This window comes from Drosophila ficusphila, unplaced genomic scaffold (assembly GCF_018152265.1).
Source record: "Drosophila ficusphila isolate 14025-0441.05 unplaced genomic scaffold, ASM1815226v1 contig_198, whole genome shotgun sequence".
In the NCBI taxonomy this organism is placed as follows: Eukaryota; Metazoa; Arthropoda; class Insecta; order Diptera; family Drosophilidae; genus Drosophila; species Drosophila ficusphila.
This window is the reverse complement of record NW_025064092.1, coordinates 5,481,808-5,500,086: the sequence shown is the minus strand read 5'-3', so window position 1 is coordinate 5,500,086 and position 18,279 is coordinate 5,481,808. Positions and strand designations below refer to the sequence as shown.

At 41.5% G+C, this 18,279-nt stretch overlaps 2 protein-coding genes across 5 annotated transcripts in view; one reads left to right on the top strand and one right to left on the bottom strand.

Annotated features, from left to right (window-relative positions):
* The first annotated feature begins 299 nt into the window (after positions 1 to 299).
* The window catches only part of LOC108088665 (dopamine D2-like receptor), a 62,214-nt gene continuing 44,234 nt past the window's right edge, over positions 300 to 18,279 (top strand). For all 4 annotated transcript variants that reach the window (XM_017186595.2, XM_017186597.2, XM_017186596.2 and 1 more), the window contains exon 1: positions 300 to 1,054. The gene's annotated coding sequence lies outside the window, so the exon portion shown is untranslated. The remainder of the gene's footprint in view (positions 1,055 to 18,279) is intronic.
* On the bottom strand, positions 11,054 to 12,199 carry LOC108088667. Its single transcript, XM_017186598.2, has one exon. It carries the CDS (start codon positions 12,050 to 12,052, stop codon positions 11,426 to 11,428), a length of 627 nt encoding a protein of 208 aa, XP_017042087.1. The 5' UTR covers positions 12,053 to 12,199; the 3' UTR covers positions 11,054 to 11,425.

Below are 18,279 nucleotides of genomic sequence, written 5' to 3'. Positions count from 1 at the left end.
GAGGAGGCTGTGCGCCCGAAAACGGCGAGGCGCCCCAAAGTCTAACGGGACCTCGCCGCCCCATTAACAGTGTGTGTGTGCGTGTGTGTGTGTCTCCGAAGAGCACAAACTTCGAAAGCCCTTTTCGGTTCGCAATGCCTGGCACTCGCTCGTGTTGCAAGTCCTTTCGTATCCTGTTGTCGGGCTGTGGCTTCGGTTTCGTTGTCGGCTTTGCTTTTGGCCAACTCGGCTGGCTCGACTGACTCGACTGGCTCGAATGAATCGAATAGCTCGACTGACTCGACAGTTGGTTATGAAATCTGAACGTGTTCGCACGTGCCGCACGGATCTCGCAGCAGCTAAAAGCCATCAACTCAGTTCAGTTCCACACCAATCAGCACTTCAGTCGCATCGTATCATCCCGAAAAAAACAAAAACAAAAACCAACAAAAAACAAACTCTGACCGCAAAGTGAAAGTGAATGGAGATGGAAATCGAAATGGAAAACTGACAATCAAACGAACCAATAGTGTGTGCGTGTGTGTGTGTGTGTGAAGAGGAGTAGAGTGGAGTGGAGTCAAGTGGAGTGTGGAGCAGGGAAAAAGCCAAAAAAAAAAAGAAAAAAAAAGGGGGGAAAGCGGCGGAGATAACTTCAGAGATTCAGTAGAAAACATTTAAGGCCAAGACTTTGTGTTGCAAATCAGTGTTCTTGTGTTCGCGCTTCCTCCTCAGTTGCCATCCCTCATGAACTTTAACCAACTCAATCAACAAGCTGCACAACTTCGGTTGCAAAAATCTAGCAAATAGGCATCATCATCTAGTTAAGGTTTTCCTTACCATTACGATTCGATCAGCATCCGTCGGCGATAAAACGGTTTTTTTTTCGTTTTTTTAACAATTTTTTTCACGTTCTAAAAAAAGTACAAAAAAAAAAATAAAAAACAAAATAGTTAGTGTTTAAGTGTGCTAAAAAGGCAAAGAGAAAGAAAAGAAACAGAGAGATCCGAAGGGTGAATGGAACCTGAAACCTAGCGAACTTCGACAGAGTTTAAGTAAAATACCAAAGCGTGAAAATGTAAGTATGCTACTTGAATTACCTAGTTAGTGACTCAATTAATAAGAAACTCTAGCTGCAAATAAAAAAAAAAAACCAGGGGAAATATTGAAATGCGAGAAGGGGAATTAAGTGCTGCCAAAATCGGTGTATTTAGATCGCAAATCAACAGGAGAGACGTCACTTTCAGATTTCGGATTTCCGAAAGCAAAATCAAAAGCATATCCATGTCCACACACAAACACACAAACACAAACACACACATGTATGCACGTGTATTAGAAGGACTCCCTCAGTGTTTTTGTTGTTCACGGGGGGCCAAGGCATCTGTGGCTTGTGCTTAAGTTAATTATTATCAATTAATAGCTAATCACGATAAATGTGCATGAAAGCGTTGGCGCAAGGACACAACGATACGGGATGTCCGTGTCCAAGTGTTTTCGCTTGGGTGTTTTCCTGATACTGATGCTGCTGCCATGGCGTTTTCCTTGGGGAAAGCGGGGGAAAAGCAGAGGGGGCGAAAAACATTTAGGACAAGGCAATAGCAACAGCAACAGCAACAGCAACAGCAAGAGTAAAAGCAACAACTCAACGAATGGCAGTGGCAGTGGCACACATCGGTGGATATATGAAATGAAATCCCCGCTGCTCACCTAGTTCGGCATCCTGTTGATTTGGTCCACGCTGCGTATGAGCGATTCGAATTAAAAGTACGCATACGCACTGTTGCCATCGCCCGTGGCTGCGAAATAAATTGCGCTGCACTTTGACACGAACGGAGAACGGACGTGATTCGCGAGAGTCTCGGAATAAGTTCCCCTGCATTGGTCCTTACCATAATATATTTTTATGATTTCGAATACTTCAGAGTCCATAAAAAAATAACCGAAAATAAATGCGTTGTTTTCCTAGCTTTTTTTTTAAAATTAAGACAATGTTTGACTGCCATAAACTATTAAGAAATTGAGGAGGTGATAAAACTACATACTTTTGAACAGATTTAAGGTAATTAAATAAGCCTCTGAAATCTAATGTTTGGCTTTGGATATATAAATTGTTTCCATATATTTTAATTAATATGAAATCATTCAACAATTAATATTGCGTTTTTTAAGGTATCTAAGCTTAGAGAGAAGAGTGGTAGGACTGCTCATTTGCAAAAGTTGAGTTTGAAAAAGATAATTTCATATATTTTTTATGAATTATAATTTGTCCTTATTGGCTGACTTTACAATGTAAAACTTTAATCCTATTGTCAGACTAACAAATGTTGTCTTTCCATCAGCTTGCAGTTGCAAAATGTTGAACCAAAAAAAAGGGATATATAATTCCTTTATCCCAGATCAAAACGGAACAGATTAATTAGGGCTTAAGAGCCAACTAGTCACATAAGCGTTTATTAATTATCAATATAATGGAGCTTTCCGCTGGCCGTTCGTCCGTTATTATTGGCAAATGAACAATGGAAGCGGGAAATGGCCGCATAAAAGCGAGTATTTATGATCTTCTGCTGGAATTCTCATAAAATTCAATCAAAGTTGCAGTTCTCGATGCCATTTTGTACTTTTTTTTTTTGCCATCGGAATGTCTTTCTCCGCGCTTCGCTGGCGAAGCCAAGTGAAGTTCTTCGTCTTGGGCTTTGATCTCTGCGGAAAATTCAATGGGAAAATTCCGGGGGTGGTGGAGTGATTGGGTGGCTGGGTGGACAACAATCACATTCGCCGTTGGAGTGCCCTCAATAAACGATATTTTATTATTTTTTCTCTCTGCTGTTTGCCAGCTTCCTTCAGCTGCTCTTCCTGTTTTTCTTTTTTTTTTTTTTTTGTATTTTTTTTGTAGCCGTAACCCATCTTTCTGTTCGGTTTTGTTCGCTTTTCCTGCTGCCACCTTCTGTGCTGCTGCTGTTTTTTTTTTTTTTGCACCTCCTCATCCTCATCCTCACTCTCGTCCTCGTCCTTCGTCCTTTCGTCCTTTTATCGTTTCAGTTACAAAGCGGCGCGCACTTTACGCTGATTGCTCGCTGGCGCAATCGTTCCACAGGACATGGCTTCCTCTTCCTTTGTTTTCCCCCCAGTCCAACCAACCCCCTTTCCCTTTTCCCCATTTCCCTCGTATATGTGTGTGTAACTGGGCATCGATATCATTGGGTTTATTGTTACTTCCTTTTGCAATTATCCTTGTTAGTCGGCGAACAGGCCAATGCACAGAGCCCCCGTTTCTAACTTCATTTGCCTGTTTCCCACATCGCAGCTTGCCTTTCTCTCTTCCCTGCTCCTCTTTTATTTTTTGCCCGTGATATCTGGAATTGTCACCGGACTTCGAATCCCAGTCCGAATCCGACTTGTGCTTAATAAACCAGCAGTGGGTCCTGTCGTCGAGCAGCGTGTCCTGCGGCTCCCAATCCCGCTGCTCTGAGTTCCATTTTTTTTTTTTTTTTTTGGGGGAGCGGAAGTGCGAGTTTTCCACCGCATTTCCATCCTTTTAGCGCAGATTTCAACGGAGTTTGGCCAGAACGACGGAAGGCACAGCGGGTGAAATAGTCACTCGAATTGGCCATCCATTCCACTCGCCACTTTTTCACTTGATTAAAGCCCTTATCTCTAGCGAACTGCCTGGATTATTTCATTTTAGCCATTAATTAAATTGGACGAGCTGCAAATTTGATTGGGAAATAAGCAAAACACCTCTACAAATATTTTAAATGAGCGGATAATGATGTGTGTTATTAAATTTATGTAATATATACTTAAGAATGCAAACATCACTCTATAGCTTAAATATTTTGTATTAATTAGAGGTTATAATAACAACAATCATAAGGTAGGAAAGTGGAACTATGAGTACATATTTTCAAATTGAGCTTCCTTGTTTCTCTTCATTCCTTAATCTACCCTATTTAATTAAACTAATCCGATGCACAGAACTTTGGCTAATTAAACTCTAAAAATTAGACACTTGCTGGCTTGCTCTAATTGATTTTTCCTAACTGCAGGACAACAAGAAATCGCAGATACAACGCAAACTCAATCAAACTGTCAGCGACAATTCGGTTGGCCCCGGGTTTTTGCCCGGCATTTTTCTCTATTTTTTTCCCGGTTGCTATTTTTTTCCGCTTGCTTCTGTTGCTGTTCTGGAAAGCCACGCCCATTCGCTGGAGTGAAGGGGGCGGGAACCAATAAACAAAGCATCAATTCCGGACTCCTGTCCGCTGTCCTTTGCACCGAAGGATCCCTTCGTGTTCGCTGGTGTCCAAGTTCGTAGCAAAGTAATAAAAGCGTAGCATACGCGCGGCATTTAATTAAAATCGTGCGTAAAATGCAACACTCGAAGGCAGGCGACTAAACATCCTTCGTCGCGGCGAACGCAAAACAAACGCAACCTAATTAAATTTATTAAAGCGCTTGGAAAAGCGAAGAAAACTCAACAAGCGAAAGAGAGAGAGAGAGAGAGAGAGAGCGGGAAGGCTGTACGAACTGTTGGTGAAATTGAGTTTAAGTTTTAGCCAGCTTTTTCCGCAAGGCGGGCAAACTGGCTGTTTGGTTGGCCGAGAGTGCTGCATACTTTTGTGTGCGATGCAACGCCTTTTAATGACCAGGTTTTCCTCCTGCCAGCGGTCACCACCCACTCAACAAACCACCCACCAACCAACCAACCACCCACTAGAGTCCCCTCCGCCTTAAAAAAAAAAAGAGAACCTCTGTTGGCATCACATTTTTTGCAATTAGCGGAATTGTTTCACATTTGCCTCACTTTCACACCTCCCCATCTTCACTATCCCCATTTCCCTTTCCTTCTGCAGTTTATCTGCGGTTGCAGTTGCACTTCCCCCTTGGGTTTCACCCCTCCCACTCCCCCTTTCTCAGAGAGCCCCTGGCATTTCCAAGAGTGTCCACTATTCGGCACCCCGAGGGGATGTGCAGCTAAATCTTTTAAAATACATCTAAAAACGACGTGACAGAGCCAAAAACCGGGGATGCACAAACACTTTTCTGCACTTTACTTTCTCTGCACATAAACACACGCACACACACACAAATGCACCCACAACAACAACACACCAACACAAACACACGTTGGCGATTCAGATGGCTGCACTTTAGTGGATAACCCAGTTTTCTTCGCTTAAAAGGTTTCTCCATTTCGGAGAGTTTTTCCAACCGCTTTACATAAGTGTCACCCCGATCTGGTTTTGTCTCCAGCTCATTTTCAGATACCTCCCAGTTTGTTTAGATTTTTATAAGATATCTCTATAACTGAATGCAATCTGAGAGAAGATTCCAGAGAATATAATGTGATCCCCAACTTGGAAATTTTTGAAGGGAAGAAACCAACAAACCTGAAATAGAAAAAGGTTTAGTTTAAGAAGTATATTTATAATCAATGAATTGCCGCAATATTTATTTAGAAAATCATAAAAAAAGGATTTATTTTATATTTTTATCACATAAACAAAATATTTCGGTTGTGCCATTATTTTGATTACAAAAAGAAGTATCACATTGTTGTGATAACTGAAGGCAAACAAGCGTTCCCTTTCACAAAAAAAAAAAAACTTCCTAGTAAAAAAAAAACAAAGAAAATGAATTTTCCCTAACGACACAAACGCTTTTCTTTGCTTCTCCGCATTTCTGCTGCTCTTTTCCCGACTCAACGCCACTTTCAGTGTTTTTCGCAGGTATCAGAAAACCCCGAGGCGTCCATCTTTTTGTTTACATTAAATCAACTCAAAGGAGACACTCACACACACACACACACACACAAACACACACAGGGAAAAGCCAAGCTGGCTAAAAGGAATCATGCCGACATTATGCCATTACATTTGCATAATTATCATTATGTTTATGTGTGTGTGTCGGTGTGTGTGTGTATTTGTGGGCGTGGCATTGGGGAAGGGAGTCACAGCGACTCCACTCACTTTGCTTTTCTTGAGTAAATGTTTGCATTTATTTGCATTTCAACGGAGTCAAATAAATATGAAAGCTCAGCATTTGCGGAAGTACATAAGTCAGCGGGGGTTTTCCCTAAGAAGGGGGAAAATCCGAAGGGGGGGGAAATCGCCTGGGAGAACAGCGATGGCAATCAGAATGGGTAAGGGAGCGGTTCGAACAACTTTAAATTGAATTCAAATTGAAAAACTTTGCTTCTCCGCCATATCCCTCGGGCATATCGATGGTCCAACTCGAGTCACCTGTTGCCAAAGGCCAAAAGGACCTGCAAACTACAAACTGCAAAATGCAGGTAATCAACAGGTGCAGCCAGGATAACGCAGCCATTGAGTTGTTTTCACTACGGGAAAACACAGAGGGTGTTATTCTACTTAAAAGGATTTCATTCTGAACCTTAAGTTGGGTGTAAAAACAAAAAGAATGCAAGTGAAAGGGATTTCCAAGAAATTTATATTTAGTAATGGTCTTTATTTGGAAACAATGTTTCACGATTCTTTATTTTCTATTTACAACAATTCAACCATGTTTCATTTTCTTATTGTTTAGTACGTATCTTAAACTACAGTAAAATTGTTCAGATGGCTTAAAGTTACATTTCTCCCTGAATAGTAGCTTTCTTTTGATAAACCCAAAGTTTATGTTGCTGGTTTCATTTGGCGAAAAACCTAAGGTAGACTTTGCACCACCCCCACATAGTTTTCACCTCCCCATTTCTTCGTGCTCGGCCAACTGCTCAAGGTTATCAATGGCCCACTGGCAAGGGTAGTAAAATGGAAAAGCCAAAAGCGACATCCTGCCGCATTTTTTCGCACAGGGGCAATGTGAAATTTCCAATTAGGTAGCATCTGGTGGCACTGACTCGCTCCACAAGATCCGATGCCCCGAAAATGTGGCGATGGGCGAAGGGGCACAAATGCCGGAATACCGAAATGCCGAAATACCGAATGCTGGATGCTGAATGCTGAAAATTGTGAGCTCCTCCTGCGAGTCGGTCGAATGAAAATCAATGTCACAATGTTTGAGCGCCAGCTGACAAGTCAGCAGTCCTTCGAAAGTCTAGACAATGGCCCTGACCACTGGACAAACTACTGAAACTACTGAAACTAGTGAAACTAGTGAGACTGGAAAAGCTGGCGCAACTGGAGTCCTGCATGCAAGGACACACTTTTCACAGGCGAAAATTTCCCAGGAAAATTACTGCAGTAACTTGCTTTTTTTTTGGAAAGGATTTTCGGAAATGAAAGGGGGGAGGAGAAAAGCCGCTGCAAAATTTTATAATTGCAACTGGCAAACATCGAGGCAGCTCATCCCCAATTAGAGCTGCGTAAAAACAAGTTTCAAATTACAATTCTGGAAAACCGTGTGCAAAAAATTCAACCCACTTCACTCACAAATTCGCACTCATTTCGAAAACATTCAGACGATTACCAAATTGGAAAATGTTACAAATTTTTGCGGATTAACAGCGGCAATAAAGACTAAAGCCTCTGCATGTGCGAGTGTGTGTGTGTGTGTGTATATGATGGCAGGACTCGCAATCAAATTCACAATTCTGTTCCTCCCTTTTTTCCACCAAAACTCACACAGAGACACTTGTTGAAAATCATAAAAATTTCATGTACTTAAAATTTTCATAAAGCTGCCAAACAATGGCCAACATCAACGGCAATATCAACAGTAACACACACACACACAAAGAAATACATACACACACACAACGGAGAAGCACACAAAACAAAAAATGTTTAAAACTTGCCAACATGTTTGGGCTTCGTTGAAAATAACAGAAACAAGAAACAGAAAAAATACAGAAAAAAAACAGAAAAAAACACTGACAAACAGGCAATCAAATTTGTTTAAATGCAATTTTGTGGACTTTTTTTTGGGACTCCGGTTTCCTGTTGTTATATTTTGTTTTTTACTTTCCGAGCATTGCAATGCGAGGCAGTGAATAAGTACTGCAGAAAAATGAATGAAAAAAGTAAGTGCAGACAAGGCTTAGAGCAAACAATTGAACGTTAAATCGGCGAGAAATCGAAGCAAGTGGAAACTAGAGAATAAATATAAAACACTGGAGTCGAGTTTAAGTACTGAACTACTTGCAAAACAAATAAAGGACAATGGCTTCAATCCTTTCCACTCCTTTGAAAGTGAATATGCATAACAGAAAGGAGGAGAGCTGTAGTATAGTTTTTCAACTGCTACTCACTTGGTTTTTAAAATGGGTTTTTATTAAAAGTGAAGAATAAACAAATATTTAAGATTGTTCAATAGAACTTTACATTGTTTCGGGGCATCTGTATAAAAGATCCATAATTATAGTATTTGTTTTGTTATTTAAAATACGAAAAGGTATTTGAATGTTTTACCGAAGCATTTGAATTAAAAAATATTGAAAGAATTTGATGCACTTTTCTATCTACAAGTATAAAATATTTTGAGAATAAATATCCACTAAAAATGTGGCTGCATAACTTCATTTGCGGCTTTAGCTTTAGCTATTTAAAACATAATAGCCAGGCATTTAAACTTTTTACTATAACCACCATTGAATTGCATCGTTTTAAGCCCCTTCGGCTGGTCAGAATTTGGTGATAATTATTCGACTATACGAGTATGTCGGCAGCTCGATGTCGGTCGTAAATGGGCATTAACATGGACATTACCACTAACTGTTGCCAGCGGAATTTCCGTTGGCATCGCGACAAGGTGTTCTTAATGGGATTATGTTTTTTTTTTTTTTTTTTTTGGGGAGGGAAGTGGGACATCTTCCGATTCTTTGTCGCCGCCAGGCACGAAATATATATATTATATTGGGGGTATTTTATGAGGAGAACTGCCGCAACTATCGTGCATCACTGGCATTAACTTCAAGGAGGGATTTCCTTTTTAGTTTTCCTTTCTTTTTTGTTTTTTTTTGGATGTAGTGTGCGTGCCGATAACGAAGTAAGTGCAAGTGGCATTCGCTAATTGTTCGCCATGTTTTTGTGCTGACAATTCGTTTTCGCTCGAATAACTCATGCAAAACTCACGAAATTGTCACGCAACAAAGTTGAGAATACGGCGATGATGATGATGCGACGCTCTTAATTAATTAATTAGCCCCTCTACCGAGAAGGGGCGTGGCCGGTGGTTTCGTGATTTATGATAAGAACACTTTCCCACTCTTGTTTTCCCCACCGCATTTCTTTTCTTGTTTTCTTGTTTTTTTTCTCTGTTTTTTTTTTGTGTACTCCCCTCGCTTCCTGTGTACATTTTGCGATTTGGTGAAAATGATTTCCTCCCGGCTCCCCAACACGCAAAAGTGACATTTTTATTGTTGGCGTTTTGCATGTGGAGGGGGGATGGCTAAAAAGGATGAAGGATGAGGAGGGGGAGGGGAAGGGGAAGGGGAAGGGAAGAGGGGGGTGTATCATCATTAGGCCAACTCATTTTAGTCCTGCGCAGCGTGGGACGCGTGCATCATGTTGCAAACAGCCAGATGGGCTCCTACTAACCACCGCCTGGTGGCGAAAAAGGGAAAAGGACCTTAAGGTGGCCCATGTTGACGATGCTAATTAGCCTCCGCTCCGTCATTGTCCTCGCCATCGCCATCGCCATTGCCATTGCCATCAGCCTCGGCCTCAGAAACAGGCAGCAGAATCAGGCAGTAGAATCAGCATCAGCTGCTTTCCCGGCGAAGGACACTCTCGTCCTTCAAACACACAGTCGGTCGCACGAAAAGCGAACTGCGAACTGCGAACAGCGAAAGCGAAACTTTTCACTGAAAGCGGCGGGGATAACAAATGTTATTATGTACCATCATAATACTTTTACCCGCAGTTTTAGCAGGGTCGAAAAAATGTTTAGTTTTACAGGCATAAGGAATTGTCTTGAGAGATTTATAAGCCTCTGCTTCTAGAAATATATTTGTAGTACAAAATAGGAGAGCAGTTGCCATAAGTAATATTTTCCTTTTTGAACTTTCAAATGTTTTTATACAAGACAATGATAAATGTTGAAGTTATATTAATTTGATAACAATAATTGTAATAATTACTTGATTTTTGTGACAGAATCTCAACGGCTTAAGCTTTTTACGAATTTGTACGTGGCATATCTTAAACATTTTGTTTCTGACTGAGATACCAAGATATTTTTGAGATACTTCGCTGGTTATCACCACTTTAATCTTTGGACACTCAGTAGCCGGCCAGTCAGCAGTTGTTCCCTTCCGATTCTTTACATTTTCGATTTCGTGAGAAGTTTGGTATTATCATCAATTCCAGTGTCTGGCCAGGATTTCCCGCACCTTTCCCCCCGTCCATTATCCTTGCAGTATCCCCCGAATCTTCGCTCAAGCGAACTGGTCGTCCTTAAAGTATTTCTGGAGCAATGTTTCCCTAAATACACAACGCACACAAAACACGGCATTTTCGGGAGTGGGGAAAAGTGGAACATTGTCGAGGGAACAAGACTCAAAAACAGGCACGCACCAAAATTCTCATATTCTTTTTTTTTTTTTTTTGCGGGGGGTGAGATTGTTTGTGTGTGTGTGTATCTGTGTGTGGGTGGCCCATAAGCAACAGTAAAGGAAAAATAAACAAAAGCTCTGCTCGGCTATTGTTTGCTTAGGCATACATACACACACACACACACACACACACAGAGAGACAAACAAACACAAACAAACAGTGAGCAGAGTGGCTGAAAATTCATAATTCCCCTGAACCACATTGCGTATACGCAATGGATGGATGGCAAACGCTAAAATCGCGCTGCGAGAAATTGTATGAATAATAAAAGCCAAAAATTGGCCTTCAAGTGAAACGAAATGAAATTAGACAAAAGTTCTGATGACTTTTCGGCCCAACCGAATAAGGAAAAAGGGACAGGGAATATATTCCGAGCGACAGAGAGATAGAGATAGAGAGAGGGAGAGAGAGAGGGATAGAGGGAGAGGGAAAATAGCCAGTGGAAGCAACCAACCGACCAACCAACGAACCAACCAGTCGACAATTTGTCAATTGACGCGCATCCAGGCGCTGGCTGCTCCTTCCGCCCGACTGCCTCTCAATGCCAGGACACCAAGTCAATTTTCATAGACATTTTACTGCAGTCCATCATTTTATGCTCCCCCTCCCCCCTCTCCCTTTCCTCCCCCCTCAACAGTTCGGAAAGCCCCGTTACCGTCCCCGTCCCCGTCCCCATCCTCTGCCCAGCATCCTTTGGCACGGTCTTTAGAGCTTTTCGAGTCCATCTAGCTGGAATAAATACATTTCCTCCGGTCTTCTTCCATGATCGTCGGCTCTCCTCCCTCGCTGGTTCATCTAATTGAGGGAGTCCCTTTATTTCGGGGTGGGGGGGCAGAGGAGGGGAAAGAGTCCTTTTGCCACATCAAAGGATTGCGAGGGAGGGAAGAAGAGTGGGCTTGGCTTGGCTTTCCTGAAAGGGTTTAGCTGGTCTAGCAATCGGTGGTGGTGGTCAGAACTTGCACTTTCTGCTCGGCGGGAAATGATTGCTCTACGATTTGATCCACCTCCTCCTGGTTTTGCTTCACATTCGGAGCCTTTTCCTCCTGATCCTCAACGGGGTGCTTCGCCTGCTTCGACTTGATCCTCGAGCACTTCTCGCTACCCGTTTTGCCTTCATCCAAGCCGATCGGTTCGGTGGCTGCGTAGGCATTCAGCCAGAGCAAGCCCGCCAGGAAGGACATCGTGCCACCGACAATGGCCCACTCCCACTGCAGATAGAACTGCGAGGACATGCCGAAGTAGCGACGCAGGACGAACTGCAGCGTCAGGTGGACAATGTGCTCCACGCTGCACCAGAGCCACAAGGCCATGACCTCCATGACGGCCATGCCCAGAACCAGTTCGACCAGGAAGGCGGCCAGCTTGCCCATCCGGCGGCGGTAGCGCTGCGGCAGGACCTCCACATCCTGCAGGAAGTGCAGGATGGCGCAGTAGGCGACGTGGCCAGCGTAAATGGTACCCGGCACCACCGGAAACCGCTCGATGTCCAACAGACAACTGCCGCGCATCCCGAAGTGCAGGACACTCACGATCAGCAATACCAAAGTGGAGGTCATTTCAAAGGATTCTCGCGAGAGATTTTTGGAAGGAAATTTTAAATATTTTCGGTTCGTTTTTTACAATTTTGAGGTACTGTTTTTTTTTTTCCGAGAAATAGCCGAAAGGAATGTGTGTGTCAGCTACAACGAAATGAAGTGAACTGCTTTTGGGTGAATGACCAGCTTTTCAAATTCTGACAGCTCTCACACAGCCTTTTTGATTTGCTAGAAATTCTATAAAAAATCTAGAAATTACGTACAAATGTATAGGATTTCAAAGAAGTTAAGGGAATAAAATGAAATTAGTGAATTAGAATTATTTTAATTGTACAAAAATCACTTTTAAATTATATATTCATATTTCCCATCCGTTTTCTGATCCTGAAACCATAAAAGTGCAACCTACTGCACTTGAACCCAGCTGAATGTGAACCTTTTTATTGAAGAAACGCCCCCTTAGCTTTATTTATTTATACGTCTTCGGAATAATTGGCTGCTGAAAGCCCAGAAATGCAAAGGCAGGAATCGAAAGGCAAGGCTTAATTCCGAATTTAAGGAGCAGAACCTAATCCCCATGTCAGTGCTGCTATAATTATTCTTTTCGCTTCGGCCGCCAATTGGCTTCCCGAAGACTTAGCACGCTGAAAAGCGGAAAAGCGAAAAGGAGGAAAGCTGGAAAAGCGGAACGGCGGAGCCTCCACCTTTTGGCTAATTCCTGGCTAAGCCATATTTCCAATTAATTGTAATTCGCCGTGGCGCAGACAATTTCCATGCATTTAGCAGTGCGCCAGGTCATTAGTTGACCCTCAATTCCCCTTCTCCCTCCCACCCCCTCACCCCTCTCCCCCCTTATTCCCCCTCTTCTCCGCCCTAATCCCTTGTCACGCCCATTTATGTTCATAAATTATGCAGTCAACCTCTGGTGCTCATTGACCCAAAGGATATCCTTCCCCCTTTCTCCCCTTTTTTTTTTTCAGTGGGGCAGCTGTCGAAATGTTATTTCTTTCCTTTTTGCCTCACTTTTTTCTATGTGTGTGTTTGTGTGTGTGTGTGTGTGTGTGTTGTTGGGGCAGAGAAAACCGTTTGATCCCTTCCGGCTTAGCTGGGGACTAAAAGTAGAGCACGACGAAAATAAAATTAAAAAACCAGACTGACAGCGGGTGGGTTAATCGGAAGTGCGGGTGATGCTGTTGGTTAAGGGGAAGTCAGAGGGGGAGCAAAGGGGAGGGAGAAGGTTTCGAAAAGACAACTTTAAATTTATTACAAAACCGAAAACCAACAAAAGCCAAGACAAAATTATTTATACGCCTTTAATGTCGCAACGCTTTTGCTTTGCTTCCCTTCTTCAGTTTGATTTTGGATTCTGTTTTAGGGCCTAAACAATATTTTGCGACATGGGAGTTGGCTTTGATTAAAACGCAACGTGGCATATATACATACATATATACCCTCCCCTTTCTTTCTTTTGTTTTTTTTTTTTATTTTTGGAGGAGGGAGGTTGGTTGACTTGCCAGTCCATTGAAAGTTTCTGGATTTTTTGGCCCATCGAGGCACGTACAATGGACTCGGGGAAATGCCATTCCCCCAAAGAAGAACGAACCAACGCACACTATTTGCTTATGTAGATTTTGAGCAACATTTCACATTTATTTTAGCCAACAGCAAGTGGCAGCACGAGCGAGCAGAAGGCAGAATGTTGCAACAAAAGGGGTCGCCAGATCGCTCCGATATGAAATATGAGATATGGGTTTTGGCCTTTTGTCTCTTTCGCTGGCATTTTTCTATATATTTCAGTATATATGATATACTCGTATATGTATTTATGTTAAATTCATGATATTTAAATTAGTTAGCCAACAGTTTGTCCTTGGTCCCTTAGCGACCTCTGACCCTTGGGTCTCGGCGTTGCCACCCTTCACTGCACTGGCCGACGAACATTCAATCATGAGGCCTCGAATCCTCAGCAGCTCTAGCTGGATCTGGATCTGGATCTGACTTGGGCCTAAGCCCGCCTGCCATTAGCATTTCAGCATTTTAGCATTTTAGCATTTCAAATGCCACGATGGCTTGCTTGCTTGGCCAAAAGCTGGGGAGCAAAGCATGGGGGGCCATCAAACTTTTGCCATTTGCCTTCGAGCGCCAAAACGACAAAAAGCAAGCAGGGAAAGCTGGCAAAAGTTTGCCATCATATATCTTGTCAGTCAGTGTGCGATGCATACGTTATCGGCGGGTCCCTTTCCCCTTGCCCACTTTTCCTTCTAACCCCCCTCCCCCTCATCACTTTTTCCTACTGGTCAACAGTAAATGAGTTTTCCTGTGGCTTTTCCACTTTTGTTTCTGCGTGCTTTGCCATTTGACAGATCAAAGACCGTCTAATACACAGGCAAACAACACACGGATGCCCCAACGGAAATGGATATTTAATTAAAGTTCTCCGCTTTGTCGTCGGCTTTTCCTTGGCTCCCGTTCGAGTTTCCCTCGGCGGAAAATCGAAGCCGCCTAATGTGCGAATGATGGCCAAACAGCACTTTTACGCAAAGGTGCGCAAATATTTGTGTGGACATGTATCGCGCCTCGCTTTAATTGGCAAGTAATGAGGTAAATTCAAGAAAATTAGCAAATTTGGAAAGGACTTCATTAAAAATGACAAAACATGAACCAAAAAATTGAAAATAAAGAAAAGATGCAGCTGGTTACATATTTTAATAACAAAGTCAACAAGGTATCCCATTTTCAAATCGGATAAAAATTAGAAAAGTTATTGATTTAAAAGTGCAAGAATTGGGTTACTTTTCTGCAAAACGGTTTTTTGCAAATTTTGAATGTTTATTATTCATAAAAAAACGGTAAAAAATGTAAAACAAACTAATAATGCAGCTGATTAGATGTTTTAATAGCAAATTCAAAAAGGTATACCGCTCAGCAGTCGGAAAAAAAATAGGAAAGTTATGGATTTAAAAGTGCTGACATGTTAATTTTCCTGCATAATCGATATTACCATTTTTTTATATTTTTTTTTGGTAAAACTTGCATAAAATGGCCAAAAATTATTTTAATTAAACGAGGTTGATATTTTCTTTTACGTTTCTTGGCCTTTAAAAGTGTGCATTGCTTAACAGGCTATTCAAATTTGGACATAAACATTTTTGTTGTTATATTTGGAACATTTTTTTAGCATAAAACTAGGAAATAACAGTGTTTTTGCCAGTGTATTTCGAGTTTAAAATGCAGACTGGCGGAAGTGGCGCATGGGTGGCAAATTGCCCAGCACGCTGGAGACAAACTTTATGACTTTTATCTTGGCTCAAGTTTTGAGTCAACCGAAAAAGTCGAAGCGTCGAACCTCAGCCCACTCGGAAAAATAAATTTCCTCTGCCGCCAGCACTCCCCCTTTTACCCCCCTTCCCCTCCCCAAAGTTCCACCAGCTGAGTTTCTAAACTGCCTCACGGCGAAATGCATAAATATTTCCACCGCCAACCCGCCACGCCCCCTTTTTACCGCCCTTCTTGTCCGTGTTTTCCGCTGCCTTCGAGTTCGCCTCCTGTTTTCTGCAAAGAAAAAATCCAAATAAAATGAGAAAACTGTTTTCATTAGTATTACGTTTCAATAGTGCGAAAAAATCAAGAGATAATTTAAAAAATTAATGGAAAAGAGATTTTCAAATAGATTTTTTTCTAAGATAATTAAAAAAATTTGTTTTAATATTTATTAATCTTTTCCCAATTTTCTATGTGTACTGGCCGCGTTCAAAACTTAAACACGGTTATTTTTCATATACATTTATTTGGGAGGTTGTCCGCGAGTTCGGCCAATGGAGAAATGTAGGCGTGGCAAACACAAGAGGGGCGTCAAATTTGCATATTTGCAGCAAAGCGGCAAAGCAACGCAACGCAGAAGTGTCATAAAAATTCAACATTTCAATGAAATGAAGTCGGAAAACAACAGCGGCAGCGGTCGCGGGATGGTTGAAAGTCTGGACAGCTAAATATAAGGGCAATAAAAATGTTATACGACGGCAAATGCCGTGACAAGAGATGGCCGTCCAGTCCAGGATGTTCGGGATGGAATTGTGAAAAATTTGAAATGATTAAAGAGCAAGGAGGAGAAGCCAGATTCTTTGTAACGGACTTAGGGGATACACAATTTTATCGGCCATTCCGCTAAAGACATTAGCTCAGCAAAATGCTAAAGATTTAATGGCCAGGCATAGGATTTTACTATTAATTTAACAAGTTTTTCCCCATTTAAATACGAGCAATAAAAATGGAGGTATTAAATTCTATTGCAAGTTGAACTAGTTTTGTATCCCTGATACAATTGAGAAATTAATTCCGTATAATTTTTAAATTCTATTGCAATTGGCAGTCATTATTGAAACACAAAAAAAATCCTTTAGTCGCCGCAATATTGTTCCATTGAAATCGTCGATGCTGCAACAATTGTTGAACAGATCCCGGAATTCTCATGTTTATTTACGAAATGGAAATCCGCGATATATAAGCATCCGGTCGGTTCGCGTTTATTTTGATGCCGTTTCCCCATGTTTTGTTTAATCACTTTTGCAGCGCATTCCAGTCGTGGTGTTTCGCTGCCTTTCGCCGGATTTTTGCATAATGAAATTGGTACAGGGCGCACAAAGTGAGCTGCGATGTCGACATCATCGAGTTACAAATTCGTTTACGTTCACGTTCCCTTCTCTTTATCGCTCGCCGATGGCGGGCACAAAATTCACAAACGCAACAACAACAAAATACATCACAACAAAATACAACAAGAAAATACAACAACAAAAAAATACAACACAAAAAAAATAATAAAAAGGAAAACAGAAACATCCATGGTGTGGAAATTTTGTAGGTTTTTCTCACTTCTTTTTTATTCGCTTCTCTTTGTGGCTCTCGGGCTTTTGTTTTTCGTGGCAGATTGCGTCAGATATTAAATTTATTTACGCGAAATTCGCACGTTGCTGGCTCTCATATTGCCCCACTCAACAGAACAGGGTACAAAATCATTCTTGCGACTCCGATACCCTGGTAAAAATACAAAAAAAAATACAAAAAAGGCTTGTTTTCCCGGAAAACTGCTCCTGTGACAGCCACGTGATAAAGAGGCCAAGTTTGCCGTCTTTACAAATCCCACTTTTAGGAACTTTTCTGCCAAACGAAATACGCATAGAAATGGGAACAAAACGGGTAAATGGTGGAAGCTCTTTTCGATGGAATCCGACTTAATGAGCAAACATTATAGGCTGTGATGGGAAAATTATGCATGCCAAAGCGTTTACACTCACAGAAAATAGCCCCTCATTAGCAAATTATATTGCTCGAATAAAGAGGTGTTGAAAGTACGAATATTTTAATAAACGAAAAATTCAGATTGAAAAAGAGCATCCAGAGCATATCGTTAATACGGTAACAACTTGCATTTTCTTACATATTTTATTACTTGCTATTTTATAAAAAAAGTCTTAAAATTCCAATTATAATTTTTAAAATCTAGGGGATCTGATTAAATTTAGTTTAAATTTACTTTTCAATGATGGTCTCTATTTAAGTGCCCACATAAAAATGAACCGTTATAATATTTGTTCGTTTCATCAGACGTTTTTTGTTCATAATTACCGGCTTAAAGGAGCAAAAATGCAGCAGGCGAAGCTAAAGCAGCAAAGCATTTTGAAGAGCATTTTGCACAAAACCGGAACAATCCGAAGGGGAGAAAGCCTCTTGTTTCCAATTAATATTTTTTTCCGCACCAAGCTGCGCGTTGTTGGCGCTGTTTTGGTGCGGATTACCAACTCAAAAATGCAACCGTTTGTATGTGTTTTTGTTTAACCGAGGGAAAAGCGTACACTGAACAGGTTTTCCTTTTGTTTTCCTTGGCCAATCGAATCGAAAAATATCTGTCAGCATTTCAGAAATATTTTGCAAAGGCAAAAACTACCGCAGAAATGTTCAACAAAAAATTGCATTCATTTTAGATTTATCATTCAATGGCCATGGCGGTTTTGAGTTGTTCTCCTTTATTTCCATTTTTTTTTTTTTGTGAGTGTCTGGGCAGAAGCTTAATTCTATGGAAGGAAGTTTTTGAATTCGCCGCGCGTCCATGGCAGCGGGATTACGTTTCAATTAGACACTGGCCAGAATCGAGAATCCGGAATCCGAGATCCGGGATCCGAAAAATAGAGTCCGGTGGCAGCAACAGCGGATTGGGCCAGCTCCGACTTATTAGCTGCTTCTGATGCTGA

What these genes read in the sequence shown, in the direction of transcription:
- LOC108088667 (XM_017186598.2), bottom strand. Translation starts at nt 12,052, where the DNA reads ATGACCTCCACTTTGGTATTGCTGATCGTGAGTGTCCTGCACTTCGGG.